At 37.1% G+C, this 17001-nt stretch overlaps 2 protein-coding genes across 2 annotated transcripts in view; one reads left to right on the top strand and one right to left on the bottom strand.

Moving 5' to 3' along the window:
- Window positions 1-5521: 5521 nt before the first annotated feature.
- The window catches only part of LOC127872051 (probable methyltransferase TARBP1), a 65393-nt gene continuing 53913 nt past the window's right edge, over window positions 5522-17001 (top strand). The window contains exon 1 of the mRNA XM_052415387.1: window positions 5522-5704. The gene's annotated coding sequence lies outside the window, so the exon portion shown is untranslated. The remainder of the gene's footprint in view (window positions 5705-17001) is intronic.
- LOC127872052 (uncharacterized) lies at window positions 5734-6333 on the bottom strand. The gene has a single exon (XM_052415388.1). The coding sequence runs from the start codon at window positions 6331-6333 to the stop codon at window positions 5734-5736; it is 600 nt and encodes a 199-aa protein (XP_052271348.1).

Genomic DNA, 17001 nt, shown 5'->3' with positions numbered 1-17001 from the left:
CCCCATTAGGAAAGTCAACCAGAAATTCCCGAAAAGTTGACAGTTAATAAAGACCGGTCCAAAACAGCTTTTAAATGCAGTTATTGTCCCAAATCAACCACTTGATCGGAGAGATTGACATTTTTCACATTTAACTGATATAATCTTTCACAAATTACTATCTTTAACATTTAAAATTGATCTATTCTGCTTTTACATATCGAGAAAAACAGTGATGTGACAGACTTACTTGAAATGCAAATCTCCCGAGATTTCACGGTCATATGACGTTATTTCTATTTTTAGTAACATACCATGTGCTCAAGTGTTTTCAAATTCAGAATGACATTTCCCGGTATTTTAGATTATTCTGGCTTGTTTTGTAAACAAATTGTAGTGTAAATACAAACTCAAAGTAAATATTATTTAAAACTACCTGATTCACACTGAAATCAGTCTTATAATCCACCAGACGTTAGTTGTTTATCACAAATAATAGATTTCAAAAAACGAAAGTAATGTTTACAATTTCAGCAAATAATGTCAAGGTCGATCCGAAAGTATCCAAATGAAAACTCGTCACGTGACAAAGCAACAATGTCGTCAAAATTGTGAATTTCAGACTGATGAGAGTTATTTTCGTATATTGTAAGATGCATTTGAAACATTTGAACCTTAAAATAATCCCTGATGCAGTATTTTATATTCATTCACCAATATATGTAGAAATGTATCCAAGAAAATGAGCTTTCTTTGATTTATAGCGTGACATAAATATGTTACGACTCTGGTTGACTTTCGATACGGGGTTAGCTTCAGCGTACAGGTCTGTCAATACTATATAAACTGTACGCTGAAGTTTCTTTAGCTAGCGTTGAATATGCGATTAAAAAGTGACATAAAAGAACAACAATTTAAACCAATTTTTAAATTTATTTATTTAAAAACGTATTTTTTCTAACTTTTATATGTCAGGATTTTATATATAAGTGTTTCCGATCGCCAAAATCGCCAATGGCGATTAAAGTTGAAAATGTTAAAGAAAAGGACGATTGTTAAAAAAGGTTTCTTCTTTAATGTATTAGTATTCCCTACTTTAAAAAAGATCGGTCAGCAGCCGGAGCGTGCACGTCGCGACCGAGGCGAAAGTCACCCGAAGAAGATTTTCTTGAAGGCATACGAAAGATTGCCAAGCGGATTTGTAATAGGTGGATAGTGGTTTCACTATATCGTCTGAGACAGGTCAGATAGGGAAACTTCTTCGGGCGGCTCTGTTAATCCAGCGAGTACCGTCATCCCTCGAGACTCCAAGAACTTGAAAAGATCGCCAAGCGGAATGGTAATTGTCCGTATGTGGATAGTTGTTTCACTATATGGCCGGAAGAGAGACTGACGCAGCAAGGGGGCAGCGTAAAGAACGGACGGGGCGAAACTTGAGCAGAGATGCAGACCAGGATTTCGAGAAAGTGGCCCTATGAAGATAATGGAAGTGCCACAGGACATAAAGACAGCGCGTGAGAAGCGGGAAGATGGTCTTTTTAATTGTCAGCACTCCTTTGGCGGTGTGACCTTGTCATTGTAAGGTCAACCAGACATGAATAATCTTTGAATTAGTTATAATTGCATACTGAAGACTCATCGTGCACTCGTCTATTTTGGGTCAAAAATATTTCTTTGGCGAATACACGACATGGGCAGCAATTGAATCCCTATGGCGAGTAACTTGTGAAAACAATAACATTTAAACAATTATTGCGGAATCAATTAAATTCCAGTACATGTACATGTCGTTTTTCATAGCAGACAGACATAGTTTATTCAGACTTATACAATAGTACATCGTCTTAATACTAAAAATACACATCATATTCTGTCACGTGAATGCGAATAATAACATAACATTATATAACATAAAATCAATACAAATAAACATAATATATATGGTAAGAACACATAAGTTCTAACGAGGGGTGGTGAAATCTATTCAACAGTATTGTTTAGAATTGTATTTCTTACAACTAGAGCTTCTTTTATATATTTGCATACATTGGAAATTACTAATCTATCACAAGAAACTAATAATTTGTGAAATTTATACACAGATGGATTAATATAATACGTATTACTTATATATTTTTTTCTTAAATCGATGTAACATCGGCATATACATATAAAATGATATTCGTCTTCTAAATCAGTGTCATTACAACATAAACAATATCGTTCATTGCGTGGAATATTGTGTTGGGCATATCTGCCAGTTTGAATACTCAACGAGTGTGCAGAGACTCTTATTCTTACAAAAAATAAACGCAGACGTCTAGGATGTAAGTCTAAATATTCTTCATATTCAAAAGAGGTTTTAAAAACTTTATACATATCTAATACATGACTGCTATTCAGTTTACCATACCACTCTTGTCTAAAATTGTCAACAAGTCTACATTTGAATTCTCTAATAAAACTTTTTATTTGCACAACATTTGGATTTTCAAATACATAACCAAATCCATAATTATTAAACATGTTTTTGACATGTGAGACCCAATTTGTAAAACCTTTATTACAATCGTTTAAAGCTTGTTTGTTAACAATTTGCATAATAATATTTTCACTGGTTAAAATTTTAAACCAATATTTTATAATTTTTACTAACATGTTTACATACAATGGATATCTACCTAATTCTCCATAAACAGCAACAGTACATGTATTTATTTTAACCTGAAGTAATCGTTTGCAAAATTTTAAATGTATGCGTTCAATGTCATCTGACTTGTTAAAACCCCTTACTTCTGCGGAATAATTTAATATGGAACCCACAAAGGAGTCAAACAACTGACATAATATTTTTGGTTTAACATCGAAGTCATGACATTTTATCAACACTATATTCGTGGCTTTAAGGGCTTTACCAATCAAATGTTCTTGGTTTAATTTAAAACTTCCAGTATAATTTAGTACTGTGCCTAGATAATTAAAGTTATCAACAACTTCAATATCATTACCATTGTATGCCCATTTTTCATTTTTACCTCCTCTCTTCCGAAACACCATAATTTTCGTTTTAGCAGTGTTTACATATAAACCCCAAGAATTGCAGTATAAATACAATCTATCTAAATGTGACTGGACTTCAGCAGGTGACTTGCCTAAAATGGCCATGTCATCAGCAAATAATAGTAAAATCATCGTAATATCATCTATACTCAAACCAGAGTTAATGTTGTCTTGTAGGTACAGTTCAAGATCTTCAACAAATAAAGAAAACAAAATCGGCGACATAACTTCACCTTGCCTCAGTCCAACCGCATAACTAAAATAATCTGAATAAGATGAACATGATTTAACACGCGACTTAACATTTGCATACATATCCTTCACTATTCTAAGCAATTTACCTTGTATACCAGACTTAAACATTTTCAACCAAAATGCATTGCGGTATATACTATCAAAACATTTTAACATATCGACGTATATAACATACAAACGTTTATTTTCATTTAAATAATGTTGAACAATCGACATCAAGATATAAATAGCATCAACAGTTGAATATCCTTTCCTAAATCCGAACTGAGCATCCGAAATAATAGTGTTTTTGTTGCAAAACGTTTCAATGCGTTTGTTTAGGATAGTAGTAAATAATTTTGAAAAGCAACTAACTAAAGTAATGCCTCTATAGTTATTAACATCATTAACAGCACCTTTTTTATGCAAAGGGATTATAACACCTTCTGTCCATTTATCGGGAAAAAAGCCCGATCCAAGAATACCGTTAAAAACATCGCACAAATGTGCTGACAATATATCACTGCCTTCAAGAAAATATTCATTCAAAATACAATCAATACCTGACGATTTATTTCGTTTTAAACGTTTTATTGCATTGTTAACTTCTTCGACAGATATAGGTACGTCAAGTTCTGGGAATACAGAATTTTCTAAGTTAAAATTATTATTTAAACAAAAATCTTCTGCTTCATAATTACAAAAATCAGACTCATTGCTACTAAGCTTTTCGAAAAAAATTGTAAATTTATCTAAGGATATTTTATTTTTTATGGAATTATTTTTTTATTTGAAAAATTTTCAAAAATCTCTTGGTTTGTGTTGTCTTAAATTTTCTATCTCCAACATTTTTTGCCGATAGCAACATGCTTTCTTCTTGCGGATTAAGTCTTTATAATACCTCTTAACTTGTGCATAAACGTTCTCTGTTTATATCTGATTTACTTGAGTCAAAAATATGCAAAGCGTCATTGTACAAATGTTGTGCATTAATGCATTCGTGATCAAACCAATCAGCATTCTTTACACCGCTATTTGCACGGAAACTAGGATTTGTTTTGTAAACACATGTTTGAGAGAATAACGGATCAGCAACACTGCTGATATAGCCACGTGTTAAAATTTGCTGTTTCAAGTCCATTCATACGCATCTACAGGGTATACCATTAAATATATATGTACCCATGCTATAATTACAGCTCGAAATCGATGCTGTGGTCTGTAAAGTTCCACGCATGAAAAGCGTGCGTATTGCAACAAACCAGGTGCTGAAACTTAATATAGACGTGCAACTCAGTACATGTAGTATTTTATGATGAAAGCTTAAAATCGGAATAAATGGGCAAGATGAGAAAGTATTGACCTATTGAAACTATAGAAAAAAATCGTCAATTTACGACTTATACATTGCTGTAGATGAAACGTTCGTAACAATATTGGTGACGGAGGGCGGAGTAGAGAAGTTCCACGTTAATGTCAGTACATGAAAATCAATAAAAATGAAATAGAAATAAAGTTGTTGAAGCATTTCATTTCAGGCAAAAAATATTAAACATTTTTAATGTGAATTGATTGAGATTTTAATACCATTTTCATTGATACCAATACCTTTTGTATTATAATTATGCTGTGGTTCATTCTTTGTTAGACTCACAGAATTTTCATTAGCGCCAACTTAGATATACTTTGAAATTACTTTTTCATCTCTCTGAGTGTCAAGTTAAGTGGGGCTTCTTTGAATCATGCATGAAATGAGAGTTAGTAAATCAATGTCATTTTTTCCTCCTTGATGTTTTTGCAAAATCTCAAGACTGTAGACAATTAAAAGTACATTGAATTGGTGTTTGCATTTTTCGCGGCCGTGCGATCGGCCTACGTTAAAAAGTCGAACTTTATGTCCTGTGACTGTAAGTCATATTAAATGCATTCAAAAAGCGAACAAATTCGATGCCTTCAGCGCTTTGATATTATTTCTCATTACTTTTATATTATTTAACAGGTCAACATACTGTAGGTACCTGGATCGAGTTACCATTCATTGGTATTCGCTAGTCATTCACTGCATAACATGAAATTACTGTTCACTATTCGTTGCATTTTATAATTCACAACCTAAAGTAAAAGATTTATTAATATATCTTTGCTTAAGTTAAACAAAAAATGCGAAAACTACGAAACGGACGGAAACCAGACTATTGTCTTATGTTCATTTCACTTTCCGCTCAAATAAGCTCTTCTGAATGGAGATATCGAAGGAAAGTGCTACGCGTGTTTGCTGTCAGTTTGTTTTGTCAAGTTTTCAGCAATCTGTTATTCTCGACGACTCGACGTACTTATTTAATAAATTGTTCGTCATTATCCTCGATTCACGGACTCTTCGTCACAAGTGTCTCATGGTATATATTAGTCTCTTGGTAAATATTCCACACAGGTAATTTTCTCTTATGTACTTTTATAAATTTAGTTGTGGATGTCGGATCGGGGTTTATCGCTGACAGGCTGTTTTGTCATGAATCTGCCTGTGGCTTTGATATACTTGGACAGTTCAGATGTAATACCTGGTATGTATGGGTGATCGTCTGTGTTGAGTAGTGTCTTGATATCAAGGGCCGTGACTCCACATAGTTTGTGTAGTGCTTTCAAGAGTTCGCCCCGGTGTGTTTCGTGGATGTAGCATTCCAGGAGGTAATGCTCTGTACTCTCCAGGGCTCCACATTCACACAGTGGTGAGACATTGATGCCAACCCTGGTGCGATGTGCATTAAGGATTGAATACCCTGTCTGTAGCTGCAGGATCACGCCATATGTTGCCTTATCTGGGTGGTCAAGATGTCGCTTTTGCTCGACTGATGGAAAGAACTCATAGAAAGTGCTACCGGTAGATGAGTTCTGCCAACGTTTTTGCCACTTAATCATGCAGGACTTGTGGCTTGCTCCTTTCACTTCTTGGATTGTGGTCGTCCTGGAGTCTTCGGGCATTGCATTGGCCTCTTTTGCTCCTTGTTTTGCTAGGCCGTCTGCAGCTTCATTGCCCTGCAGACCTGCGTGTCCATAGGACATGCACTGTTGTGGTCACAGATAGTGTCCAGGGGACAAAAATTCCACTCGTCCGCTCGAATTGACGAGTGAAAACTTGAAAGGACGAGTGAATTTCCCTTAAGCGCTCGTCCTACAGGACGAGTGAAAAAAAGCTGATATTAAAATGTATTTTCTGACCAGTTAGACTCTTTTTCATTAAATAAAATCATTTTCTTAAAGCATATCTATTCCGAAAGTAGAACACGAATAAACCGGAAAATGTAATTGTAAATTTCATACAGCAGGTGCGCGTTGTTATGCGAGACTGTATCGAGTAATTATTGGCTTTTTGGAGTAAACTTTGCGCGTCCATGTCGACAGAGAACCATCCCATTGCATTTACTGTAAGTAATGATTTTTAAAGAATTATTGAACCGCGAAGTACGGTTTTAAACCAGTCTGAATTTCGTCTGAAAATGTCTGACATACAAGCATTCTTTAAAGGGGGCGGGTTGATGTTCAAACGTCCGAAACGGAAAGCACGCGAGCATTAGAAAAAAGGAAAACAAAGCAGTCCGTGTACGATAAGACCAAACGTTCGCGAACTGTCCAAAATATAAATAGTTTAAATAATTAAGCCTTATTAATCAAATAAAGTTTAATTTTTGATTATTTCAGTCCTTTTTCTGTTAAATGATAAGTTTTGAAAATTATACAAGATGAAGTTAGCAAAATATTTGTCTTCATTTATTTATTTTGTGTTCCTCATAAATAAGTAACTTATGTCACTGTTTAACATTTCTTTTGTAATCAGGTGGCATAAATAGCTGAGTAAGCAGCATTTTAGCCGTGGTATAGAAAACTTTATTAGTCATATCAGCCCTTTGCAATCTTTATTTCACACATATTTGAAGGACGAGTGCATGTGTTTGCAGGACGAGTAAAATTTTTAATGCAGTCGTCCTGCAGGACGAGAGCAGTTTAGAAATATTTTTGTCCCCTGGTGTCCTAAGTGCCTTCTTGATTTCGTCAATCACACTCTTATGGCCGTTGTTTTTCCAGCCCATGGTTAAGATGCCTACCACTGTCTGGCTGTCACTGAAGATTTGGATTGTGTTACCGGGTGTTAGGTGGGGATGTTGTTGGATTTCCTCCAGAACCATTAGTACTGCGACCAGCTCAGCCTGATTGTGTCACCTCCTAGGGGATACAGGACTGCTCCTGCAATGGTCGGGCCTGGGTTAGTCAAGCAGTCTTGTGGGGCTTCCATCATGATATCCATGATGGTCTCTTTTCCAAGGCTTTCCTGTCCATGGGTTCTGTTTTTCGATGAACCTAAAAGGCTCCAGTACTCATTCATACCCTCGTTCTGATGTACATGTGGGTATAATTGATTGAGCATGGACGTCTGTTCTTGTAGGTCCCTAAAGGCTTTACTATAGCTTGATTGGTCACTGTCGGCTTGGGTACTACTTACATGTACCCTGGGTACTCTTAAGTATACTTACATGTACCCCGGGTACGGTAAATATACGTAATTGTACCTGGTCGATATTAGACTGTACCCGAGTTGTATTCCAGCCCAAAATCTGATGTCGTAGAACGCGCTACCGATTATCTTAAACGAATTTCTCTTTACAAAAAACACGCTTTTATAGTATGAGTTTCGATAATATAGAGGCCATTTTACAGAAAATTGACATAAATGTGAATATAATTGATTTCAAAAAAATAGCCGACAACAACCGATTTAGCGTTACATTTCCTTGGTACGTTTTAGTATATTTACCGTACCCGGGGTACATGTAAGTATACTTAAGAGTACCCGGGGTACATGTAAGTAGTACCCGCGCCGACAATGACCAATCGAGCTTTACTATATCCTTAAGGTTCATGAAGAGGCTTCATTTTGAAAAATGTGGGACCCCTAGCATTGAACTCAAATTTGACTATGACTAAAGGAAGAGTGCCACATTGAAAATGTATACATATATGCTTTAAAGGATGTTTTTCCTTCAAACTGCTACCAATTTTGTACATCAAGGTATCATAACATCCACAAAATCAATCAAAATACAAAGCGATTTTAACATTAAAATATACATTATTTTCAAAAATCTGAATCATGTTCAGTCTTCGAAATTAGCACACGCCCGATCGCCCGTGGCGAGTAAAATTACTGCCGGGCACATACAAAAATTCACGTTTGTGGCCCGCCGGGCATGTAAATTATTGAAGCCAATTGACAGTTTATAAAAAAAATCGTAAGCGGTTCTTGATATTTGCAGATCTATTTTTCAATTTTGGGAACAAACACCTTGCCGTTAGTTGTAAAACAATGAAATTCGATTGGTTTAACAACACGCACCTGCTTGCACACGTCATCGTTATTGTTTTTGACCGATGCAGTTCGGTCACATTCGGTTCTTATCGACGGTTTCTCTAGACATTAATCGAGAAGATGCTTTTTGAATCGATCATTTCAATCAAGTAATACACTTCCGTTTTTGTCAATGTAAACAAATGTCATTGTCGACATAGAGGCAGTATCTTAGGTATGTTGATGGGGCTAAGCCCGATAAAGCACTTCCAAAATAGAAAATTGACAATGATTTAGAGAAAAAGGAAGCCAAAAAAATGGTTCGATTACACCAGAGAACGCTCTTTTCAAGAGCACTGGTGTAACGATCGACCGTCTTAATTCTAGTGATTGATTAGCTGTAATTGTATTCACTACTATTGAAACAAATGTTCTGCTTTACTATGTGTAGCATGTAAGTGTTAAAATGTTGTGATTTGTTATAATTTTGGTTAAAAAAGTTTGGGCATGTAAAAAATATGTTGGGCATGTAAAAATTCTTAAGTAACTGGCCCGACTGGCATGTAACTTTTCAAAGCTAATTTCGAAGACTGCATGTTTATTCCACGTATTTCGGCGGAAAATTATATAAATAGTGAATAATATCGACATTGACGAGGGCAAGTTATGCTTAAATAGTAAAAAAAGTTTACATATCTAGAAATATCAAAACTCGAACACATGTCATTTCATCACCATGGGGGCAGCCATTTTTAAATTAATAAAATAGAAAGAAACATGCTAAAAACTCACTCATCGCCTAATTGACATTCCAAACGGTTGACGATGACAAATGAATTGGATTGTAATCTTTCCGTTGATGTTTGCAAACTGCACGATCAGACCTCATAAACACTCAAAATAATAACTATGTAAGAAGCATTTCACCAATGTTTACAATCATTGTTGAATCACATGTACTTATATTATTGCGCATAAAATAGTACGCTTACAGACTGACAGAAAGATCGATATGTAACTCCGTTCAATTCATCACAGTATACTATTCTATTGATAATATATAATAATACATTGCTTTAACAATCTTAAAGTAGAAATAATTTTTTTAAACAGAGTTTTTAATAACGAAGGTGAAAACAACGGAAGTTGGATGGATATTCTGTGAGATGCACTTCGGCTCCAGAAAAACAATACAAATAAACTAAAAAAGACGTGTGGGGGACAATTTTCAGCTGGAAAATATTTGAAATAGGGTAAGTGATGATATCTCTACGTGGTCATTTCTGTTATGTAGTGCGATCTCTTGCTGATTAATGTTAATAGTTGTTTTACTAGTTGCCACTCAACTGTCAAAATAAGTATGTGTTTTCTCAGGTATGTGTATACACATACCCGGTTTTCTCACCACTGCACGTGGTTTCGACCGATTTGTTTTGCACGTTTTTCTACTGATCACAGCGATGGCCACGCTTTCGAAATGGGTAGAAGGAATCGAAATATAAAATCAATCGTTTTGCCATTTTTTTTATATTCCTTTACAATTTTATATGTCGTCTGCAATCAATTTCAATTTGAGATGGTTTAAAATTTGCAATTTGGTTGAGAGGTAAATAAAAAAATTGTTAAGCCTTTGAAATAGAATTGTGACTCTAATTATCCACCATACGTGGATTTTTAAAAAGTAGTTACGTTTTAGTTATTTTTAGAACTTTGTTTAGGATATTTATCCAAAAAAGGCAGTTGAATAAAAACTCATTTGTTGTTTTATGATAATAATTTTCTGTGAAATGTTGCTAACTTGACCTTGTATATGTATATAGCTTTGTATTTATTCAACTTAAGTTAGTGCATATCCTTCCTAACTTTAGATTGAGATTTTGTAAATTAGTGTAAAAATGTATTAGTTTTAAACCAAAATATGAATAAAGCACACAAATATTGAATGTCAAAAATGTGTTTATGTTATTCTATCCGTCTTTAGCTTGAAAACTATATATAGTTTGACCATATTGTACCACATTCAATGAAGAAATACCAAAGCGAAGTTTTAATGAATTTTATCCCCCCCATGAACCTTAAGGGACTAGACTTTGCATCCTTTCTTCTTCCAGTGTATTTTTCTCACATGAACCTTAAGGGACTAGACTTTGCATCCTTTCTTCTTCCAGTGTATTTTTCTCACAATTTTGGGAATGGGGTCCCTTTGCATTTGAAAAATTTGCATAAGTTTGAATACATTTGGGAAATTGGTTGTGTTCGCTTTTCTTTTTCATGGGTATGGGGTTTGCATAAAATCCCTTAATAGAACGTTTGCATATGATGCTGTTCGTTAGGGAAAATGTTTTGACACAGTCACCATCGTTTTGCTGATCGAAAAGGCGACAAAACAAGTCAATATATTGTAATTCATCAAATATTTCCTCCTTTACTCATATAGTGTTCCTAAGTTATACAAAATTGTCTATTTATGAGTACTTTTCATACTACATAGGATCTGGATCTGGATGGTTACGTCGAAGAGTCAAATTCTGGCTTTTACTTGACGGTGTTGGAGTGCGCAATTGTTACACTATTGCTGTTTTAATACACTGTCTTTGAAAATGTCAATTGTTGAAGAGTTCACGATGTCATTACTTAGTTTATTATGCCCCCCTTCGAAGAAGAGGGGGTATACATGTATTGCTTTGCTCATGTCGGTCTGTTGGTCGGTCGGTCGGTCGGTCCACCAGGTGGTTTCCGGATGATAACTCAAGAACACTTGGGCCTAGGATCATGAAACTTCATAGGAACATTGATCATGACTCGCAGATGACCCCTATTAATTTTGAGGTCACTAGGTCGAAGGTCAAGGTCACGGTGACCCGAAATAGTAAAATGGTTTCTGGATGATAACTCAAGAACGCTTATGCCTAGGATCATGAAACTTGATAGGTAGATTGATCAGGACTCGCAGATGACCCCTATTGATTTTCAGGTCACGAGGTCAAAGGTCAAGGTCACGGTGACCCGAAATAGTAAAATGGTTTCTGGGTGATAACTCAAGAACGCTTATGCCTAGAATCATGAAACTTCATAGGAAGATTGATTATGACTGGCAGATGACCCCTATTGATTTTCAGGTCACTAGGTCAAAGGTCAAGGTCACGGCGACCCGAAATAGTAAAATGGTTTCCGGATGATAACTCAAAAACGCTTATGCCTAGGATCATGAAACTTGATAGGTAGATTGATAATGAGTCGCAGATGACCCCTATTGATTTTCAGGTCACAAGGTCAAAGGTCAAGGTCACGGTGACCCGAAATAGTAAAATGGTTTCCGGAGGATGACTCAATAACGCTTATGCCTAGGATCATGAAACTTGATAGGTAGATTGATCATGACTCGCAGTTGACCCCTATTGATTTTCAGGTCACGATATCAAAGGCCAAGGTCACTGTGACCCGAAATAGTAAAATGGTTTCCGGATGATAACTCAAGAACGCTTATGCCTATGATCATGAAACTTCACAGGTACATTGATCATGACTCGCAGATGACCCCTATTGATTTTCAGGTCACTAGGTCAAAGGTCAAGGTCACAGTGACAAAAAACATATTCACACAATGGCTGTCACTACAAGGTAGAGCCCATATGGGGGGCATGCATGTTTTACAAACAGCCCTTGTTCCAATCTATCACTGTTTTAAAAAAGAATGAATTTTTAAAGAGGACAGTTTTTGCTGGGATAGTTTCAAAGCACTTGGAGTTATTGTTCACAAGGTTACACACTATGTTATGATGGATATAGTTCTCGTATTGTTGAGCCCTTATGCTGCGTTTAGGCCTTAGTGGCTTAAGGTAGCGTTCAATAGGAATGGCCGGTACGTGCCCTTCCACCACCTTGTACAATAGCGTCAACCTTTGGGCGCGCCGTCTGTCCTGGACTGGAGGGAGGTCCAATTTGTGGAGCATTTCTGTGACGTAGCCAGGCTGTCTGGAGCGGTAGTCTCTGAACCTTGCGGCTGATCGCTTGACACCCTCTAGGCGGTCAATGTCTGTTTGGTGGAATGGGTCCCATACAACACTGGCATATTCTAGTTTGGAGCAGACTAGTGCTAGGAAGGCATTTTTGCGGCATTCTAAACGGCAGTGACTGAGGTTTCTTCTTAGGAATCCAAGGTTGGAGTTAGCTCGCTTTGTTATGTTGGTGATATAAGTTTTCCATTCCATGTCTTCAGATAAGGTGATTCCAAGGTAGGGATTTTCTTGAACTCTTTTGAGGATTTCTTTGTTAATATTGTAGAAGAAGCTGGATTTGTGTTTTGAGCTTAGAAGGTAACATTTCTTGCCGTAAAATTCCATCCCCCACTAGTTGGCCCATTTGTGAAGGTTATCTAGGTAATTTTGCAGAATTTCATGATCTTTAAATGTGTTTATAGGTCTGTAGAGGAGACAGTCGTCTGCGAAAAGTCGAATTTGGGACTCACCCTCTCTGGCAGGTCGTTGATATGACACAAAAATAGCAACGGTCCTAGCACTGTCCCTTGAGGAACTCCGGAACTCACTGGTGCTTGGTGTGATTTCTCCCCTTCAACGACCACACACATTTCTCTGCGGGTGAAGAAGTTTGAGATCCAGGACAAGAGGTTGCCTCGGATTCCGTAGTTTTCAAGTTTCAGTAGTAGGTGTTGGTGTGGGACCTTGTCCAAGGCCTTACTGAAGTCCAGGATGATGGTATCGACTTGTATATTTTGGTCATAGAAGTTAAGTAGATCGTGTGTTGTTACAACTAGTTGAGTTTCGCAGGAGTATCCAGAGTGAAAGCCGTGATTCAAGGAGGTGAGAACTTTGTGTTTGTCAAGATGGTTTAGAATGTTGTGGCAGATGATATGTTCGAGAAGTTTGGAGGTGACACCGGTAAGGGATACAGGGCGGTAATTTTCAGCCGCATGGCGGTATCCCTTCTTGTAGACTGGTGCTATGTTTGCATCTCTCCAATCTTTCGGCAGTTCTCCAGTGTTGATTGATTGCTGGAAGATGGCGGTTATAGCTGGGGCTAGCTCCGTCGCACAGGTCTGGAGGACTTTGTTGGGTACATCGTCAGGGCCTACAGCTTTGTTGACCTTAAGATTCTTTAGTAGTTTGTGTACGCCTTCTTGACCGATCAAAAGTGTAGGGATGTTTTCAGTAACATAGCCTGAGAGTACTGTTTTCTGTTGTGAGCCATCATCCTTGGTGAAAACTGATTTAAACTGGTTTAGTAAGATTTCAGCTCTGCTTTTGGAGTCGGTGACTAGGTGACCATTGGAGCGTAGAGGTGCAATACCGATGTTATCCTGTTTCTTTAGTTTCAAGTATGACCAGAATGGCTTTGTATTGTTGGTCTGAAGACCTTCGTTGATTATTCTGTTTACATGCTCCTATTCAGCCTGGCGGATTCTTTTCTTACTTTCTTTTTGGAATTTTCTATAGTTTGTCCAATTTTTTGAGGTTCTAGCTATTTATAGAGGCGTGCTTTCTTTATTACTGATTTTACTTTCCTTGTGATCCATGGAGTTGAGTTTTTAGTTGTTTTCATTTTTGAAGGGATTTTTGCGTTGATGGCAGCAGTAAGATCCGATTTGAAAGTAGCCCAAAGTTCATGGACTGAAGAGTTGTTTTTGAACATGGTGGTAATGTTTCCTGATATTTCGTTGGCTTTCACCTTGAAGAGATCCCAGTTGGCTTTAGAAAACAGGTAACAACCTCTGGTTGACCTTTTTGTGTAGAACGGTTTAGTTTCTGAGCCTGCAACGCCTATATCATGGTCTGAAATCCCAGGAGCGTTTGATGTCGATTTGATGAGAGAAGTGTTTGTTGTAAAAATAAGATCTAGAAGGGTATTCTCCCTGGTGGGTTTGTCGTGGACTTGAGTAAGATTGAAGTCAGCCGATAGGTCTAGGAGAGCTTGTTGGACATCTTTGTCTTCGGCACTGTTCCTCACAGCTAGGTTCTCCCAGTCGATGTCAGGGCAATTGAAATGCCCAGCTACGACCATTTGACGGTTATGGTTGAGTGTAGCCAGTTCAAGTGATTTGCAAAGTTCCTGGATGTCAGACATGTTTCTATGTGGTATATAGAAAGAAGATACTAGAGGTCTTTCTTGCCTTCCATTTTACTCTGTACCCATTCAACTTCACAGTTTGTCACAAGCTCGACTTTCTCCTCAGCGATGAGGTTCTCATGGACTAATTGGCCATTTTTAACCAGGTTTTCCGAAGGAAAAAACTGGTTATTAGATTGGCGAATGCGGGCGGGCTGGCTGGCTGGCGGGCGGGCTGGCGGGCGGGCGGAACAAGCTTGTCCGGGCCATAACTTTGTTGTTCATTGTGAGATTTTAAAATCATTTGGCACATTTGTTAACCATCATTAGACGGTGTGTCGCGCGAAAAAATTACGTCAATATCTCCAAGGTCAAGGTCACACTTTGAGTTCAAAGGTAAAAAATAGCCATAAATGAGCTTGTCTGGGCTATAACTATGTCATTCATTATGAGATTTTAAAATCATTTGGCACATTTGTTCACCATCATGGGACGGTGTGTCGCACGAAAGAATCACGTCAATATCTCCAATGTCAAGGTCGCCACGACTAAAAATAGATTTATTTTAAAACAAACTTACAAAGGGGGTTAATTTTGTTTGTTCATTTCAAAAGTTCAGTTTGAGTTGTCTCCCTTTATCAGATTTTTTTTCACAATGAAAACCTGGTTTTGTGACAATTTTGTCCCTTGTTTTTACTTACTCTCTCATTATTACATTTGTACATGTTTGCACTATATTAATTTCTTTTTTCATAATTAAGTATGTTTGACAAGATTAAATTGAAATAGAATTTAGATATAATAATCATGAGACACATCTTCTAAAAAAAAAATCAGGGGGAATTTTCCCCCCAAAAGGGGAAAAAGTATACTTTTCAGGTGGGGGACTGTGGCCAAAATTAGGCTGCAGATTTGATAGATTGAGGGCCCTGAACCTATTTTTATGCCCCCCTTCGAAGAAGAGGGGGTATATTGCTTTGCTCATGTTGGTCTGTCGGTCTGTCGGTCGGTCCGTCCACCAGGTGGTTGTCAGACGATAACTCAAGAACGCTTGGGCCTAGGATCATGAATCTTCATAGGTACATTGATCATGACTCCCAGATGACCCCTATTGATTTTGAGGTCACTAGGTCAAAGGTCAAGGTCACTGGTGAAGGTCACAGTTACTGGAAATAGGCATTTTAAGGATTTAGCATGGTTCAAACAAGGGAAACAACTACTGTTTATGCATGTTCTTTTTGTTACAGCATTTGCCTCCCTTAAATTCATTTAAAATCTCATTTTACAGCAGAGATTCCAAATCTGACCTTTAAATGAGCCCCATATTTACTGCCAGTGCTAGGTTACCTTTTCCCATTTGATCATTCGTAAGTATTGTTATTGCAATGCTACGTTAGCGTTACCACCACCACCACCACCACCACCGCCGCCGCCACCACCACCACCACCACCACCACCACCAACGTTGTTCACAGTGACAAAAACGTATTCACACAATGGTTGCTACTACAACTTATAGCCCATATAGGGGGGCATGCATGTTTTACAAACAGCCCTTGTTAAGATGGCGGTTTGACACCATCTACATAGTCGATTATTTATTACTATTACAGACGATTTACATTTGATAAAAAGGAACACGTATTAAGACCAATGGTTCACAATTATGTTTAAAATGATTCATAGTCATGTATTTATAGAATATTTGTGGTGAAACAACTTAATGAAAATTGCCCAGGACTCAACAAACATATTGCATATATATTTCTTTTCATATTTTTTTTTATTTATTTCATATTAAATGCTATTAATGCTTTGTATGTTTTTAATAAAAATAATTTTTGTGTTGAGTATCCAATTGTTAATAAGTATGAAAACAAATATCCCCAAGCATGTATTGTGCATTATTGTTGGGGCGAGTGGTCCCGTGGTACTACAGGGCTCAACATTAACGGTTGTCCTATTGCCCCTGGCAAGTAAAAGTTGGGTCCGGGCAAGTTATTTTATAATCTAGTTGTCCGACTGGGCAAGTGCAAAAAAGAACAAAGCATTTAATTTAGACTTAAATTAGACTTTAATTGCTGTAATCATTTTGTTAAATGTGCAAAAATAAAAAGGTTTTGTGGTGTATCATTTTGATCTTCATTACAAAATATGAGGTTAACAGTTAATGTGATATTTCATGTTTGGGCAAATGGCTTTACGTTAAGGGCAAGTAGATTTTCTAAGTACTTGCCCAGCAGGGCAAGTTGGGTTTTAGGTTAATGTTGAGCCCTGTACTATCTTTACCATAATAAAGTGGCTTGGGAAGTTCATAAGGACAAAGA

The sequence above is a fragment of the Dreissena polymorpha genome, chromosome 3 (genome assembly GCF_020536995.1).
Source record: "Dreissena polymorpha isolate Duluth1 chromosome 3, UMN_Dpol_1.0, whole genome shotgun sequence".
In the NCBI taxonomy this organism is placed as follows: Eukaryota; Metazoa; Mollusca; class Bivalvia; order Myida; family Dreissenidae; genus Dreissena; species Dreissena polymorpha.
The sequence above is the reverse complement of the archived record's forward strand: the minus strand, read 5'-3'. Positions and strand labels throughout refer to the sequence as shown.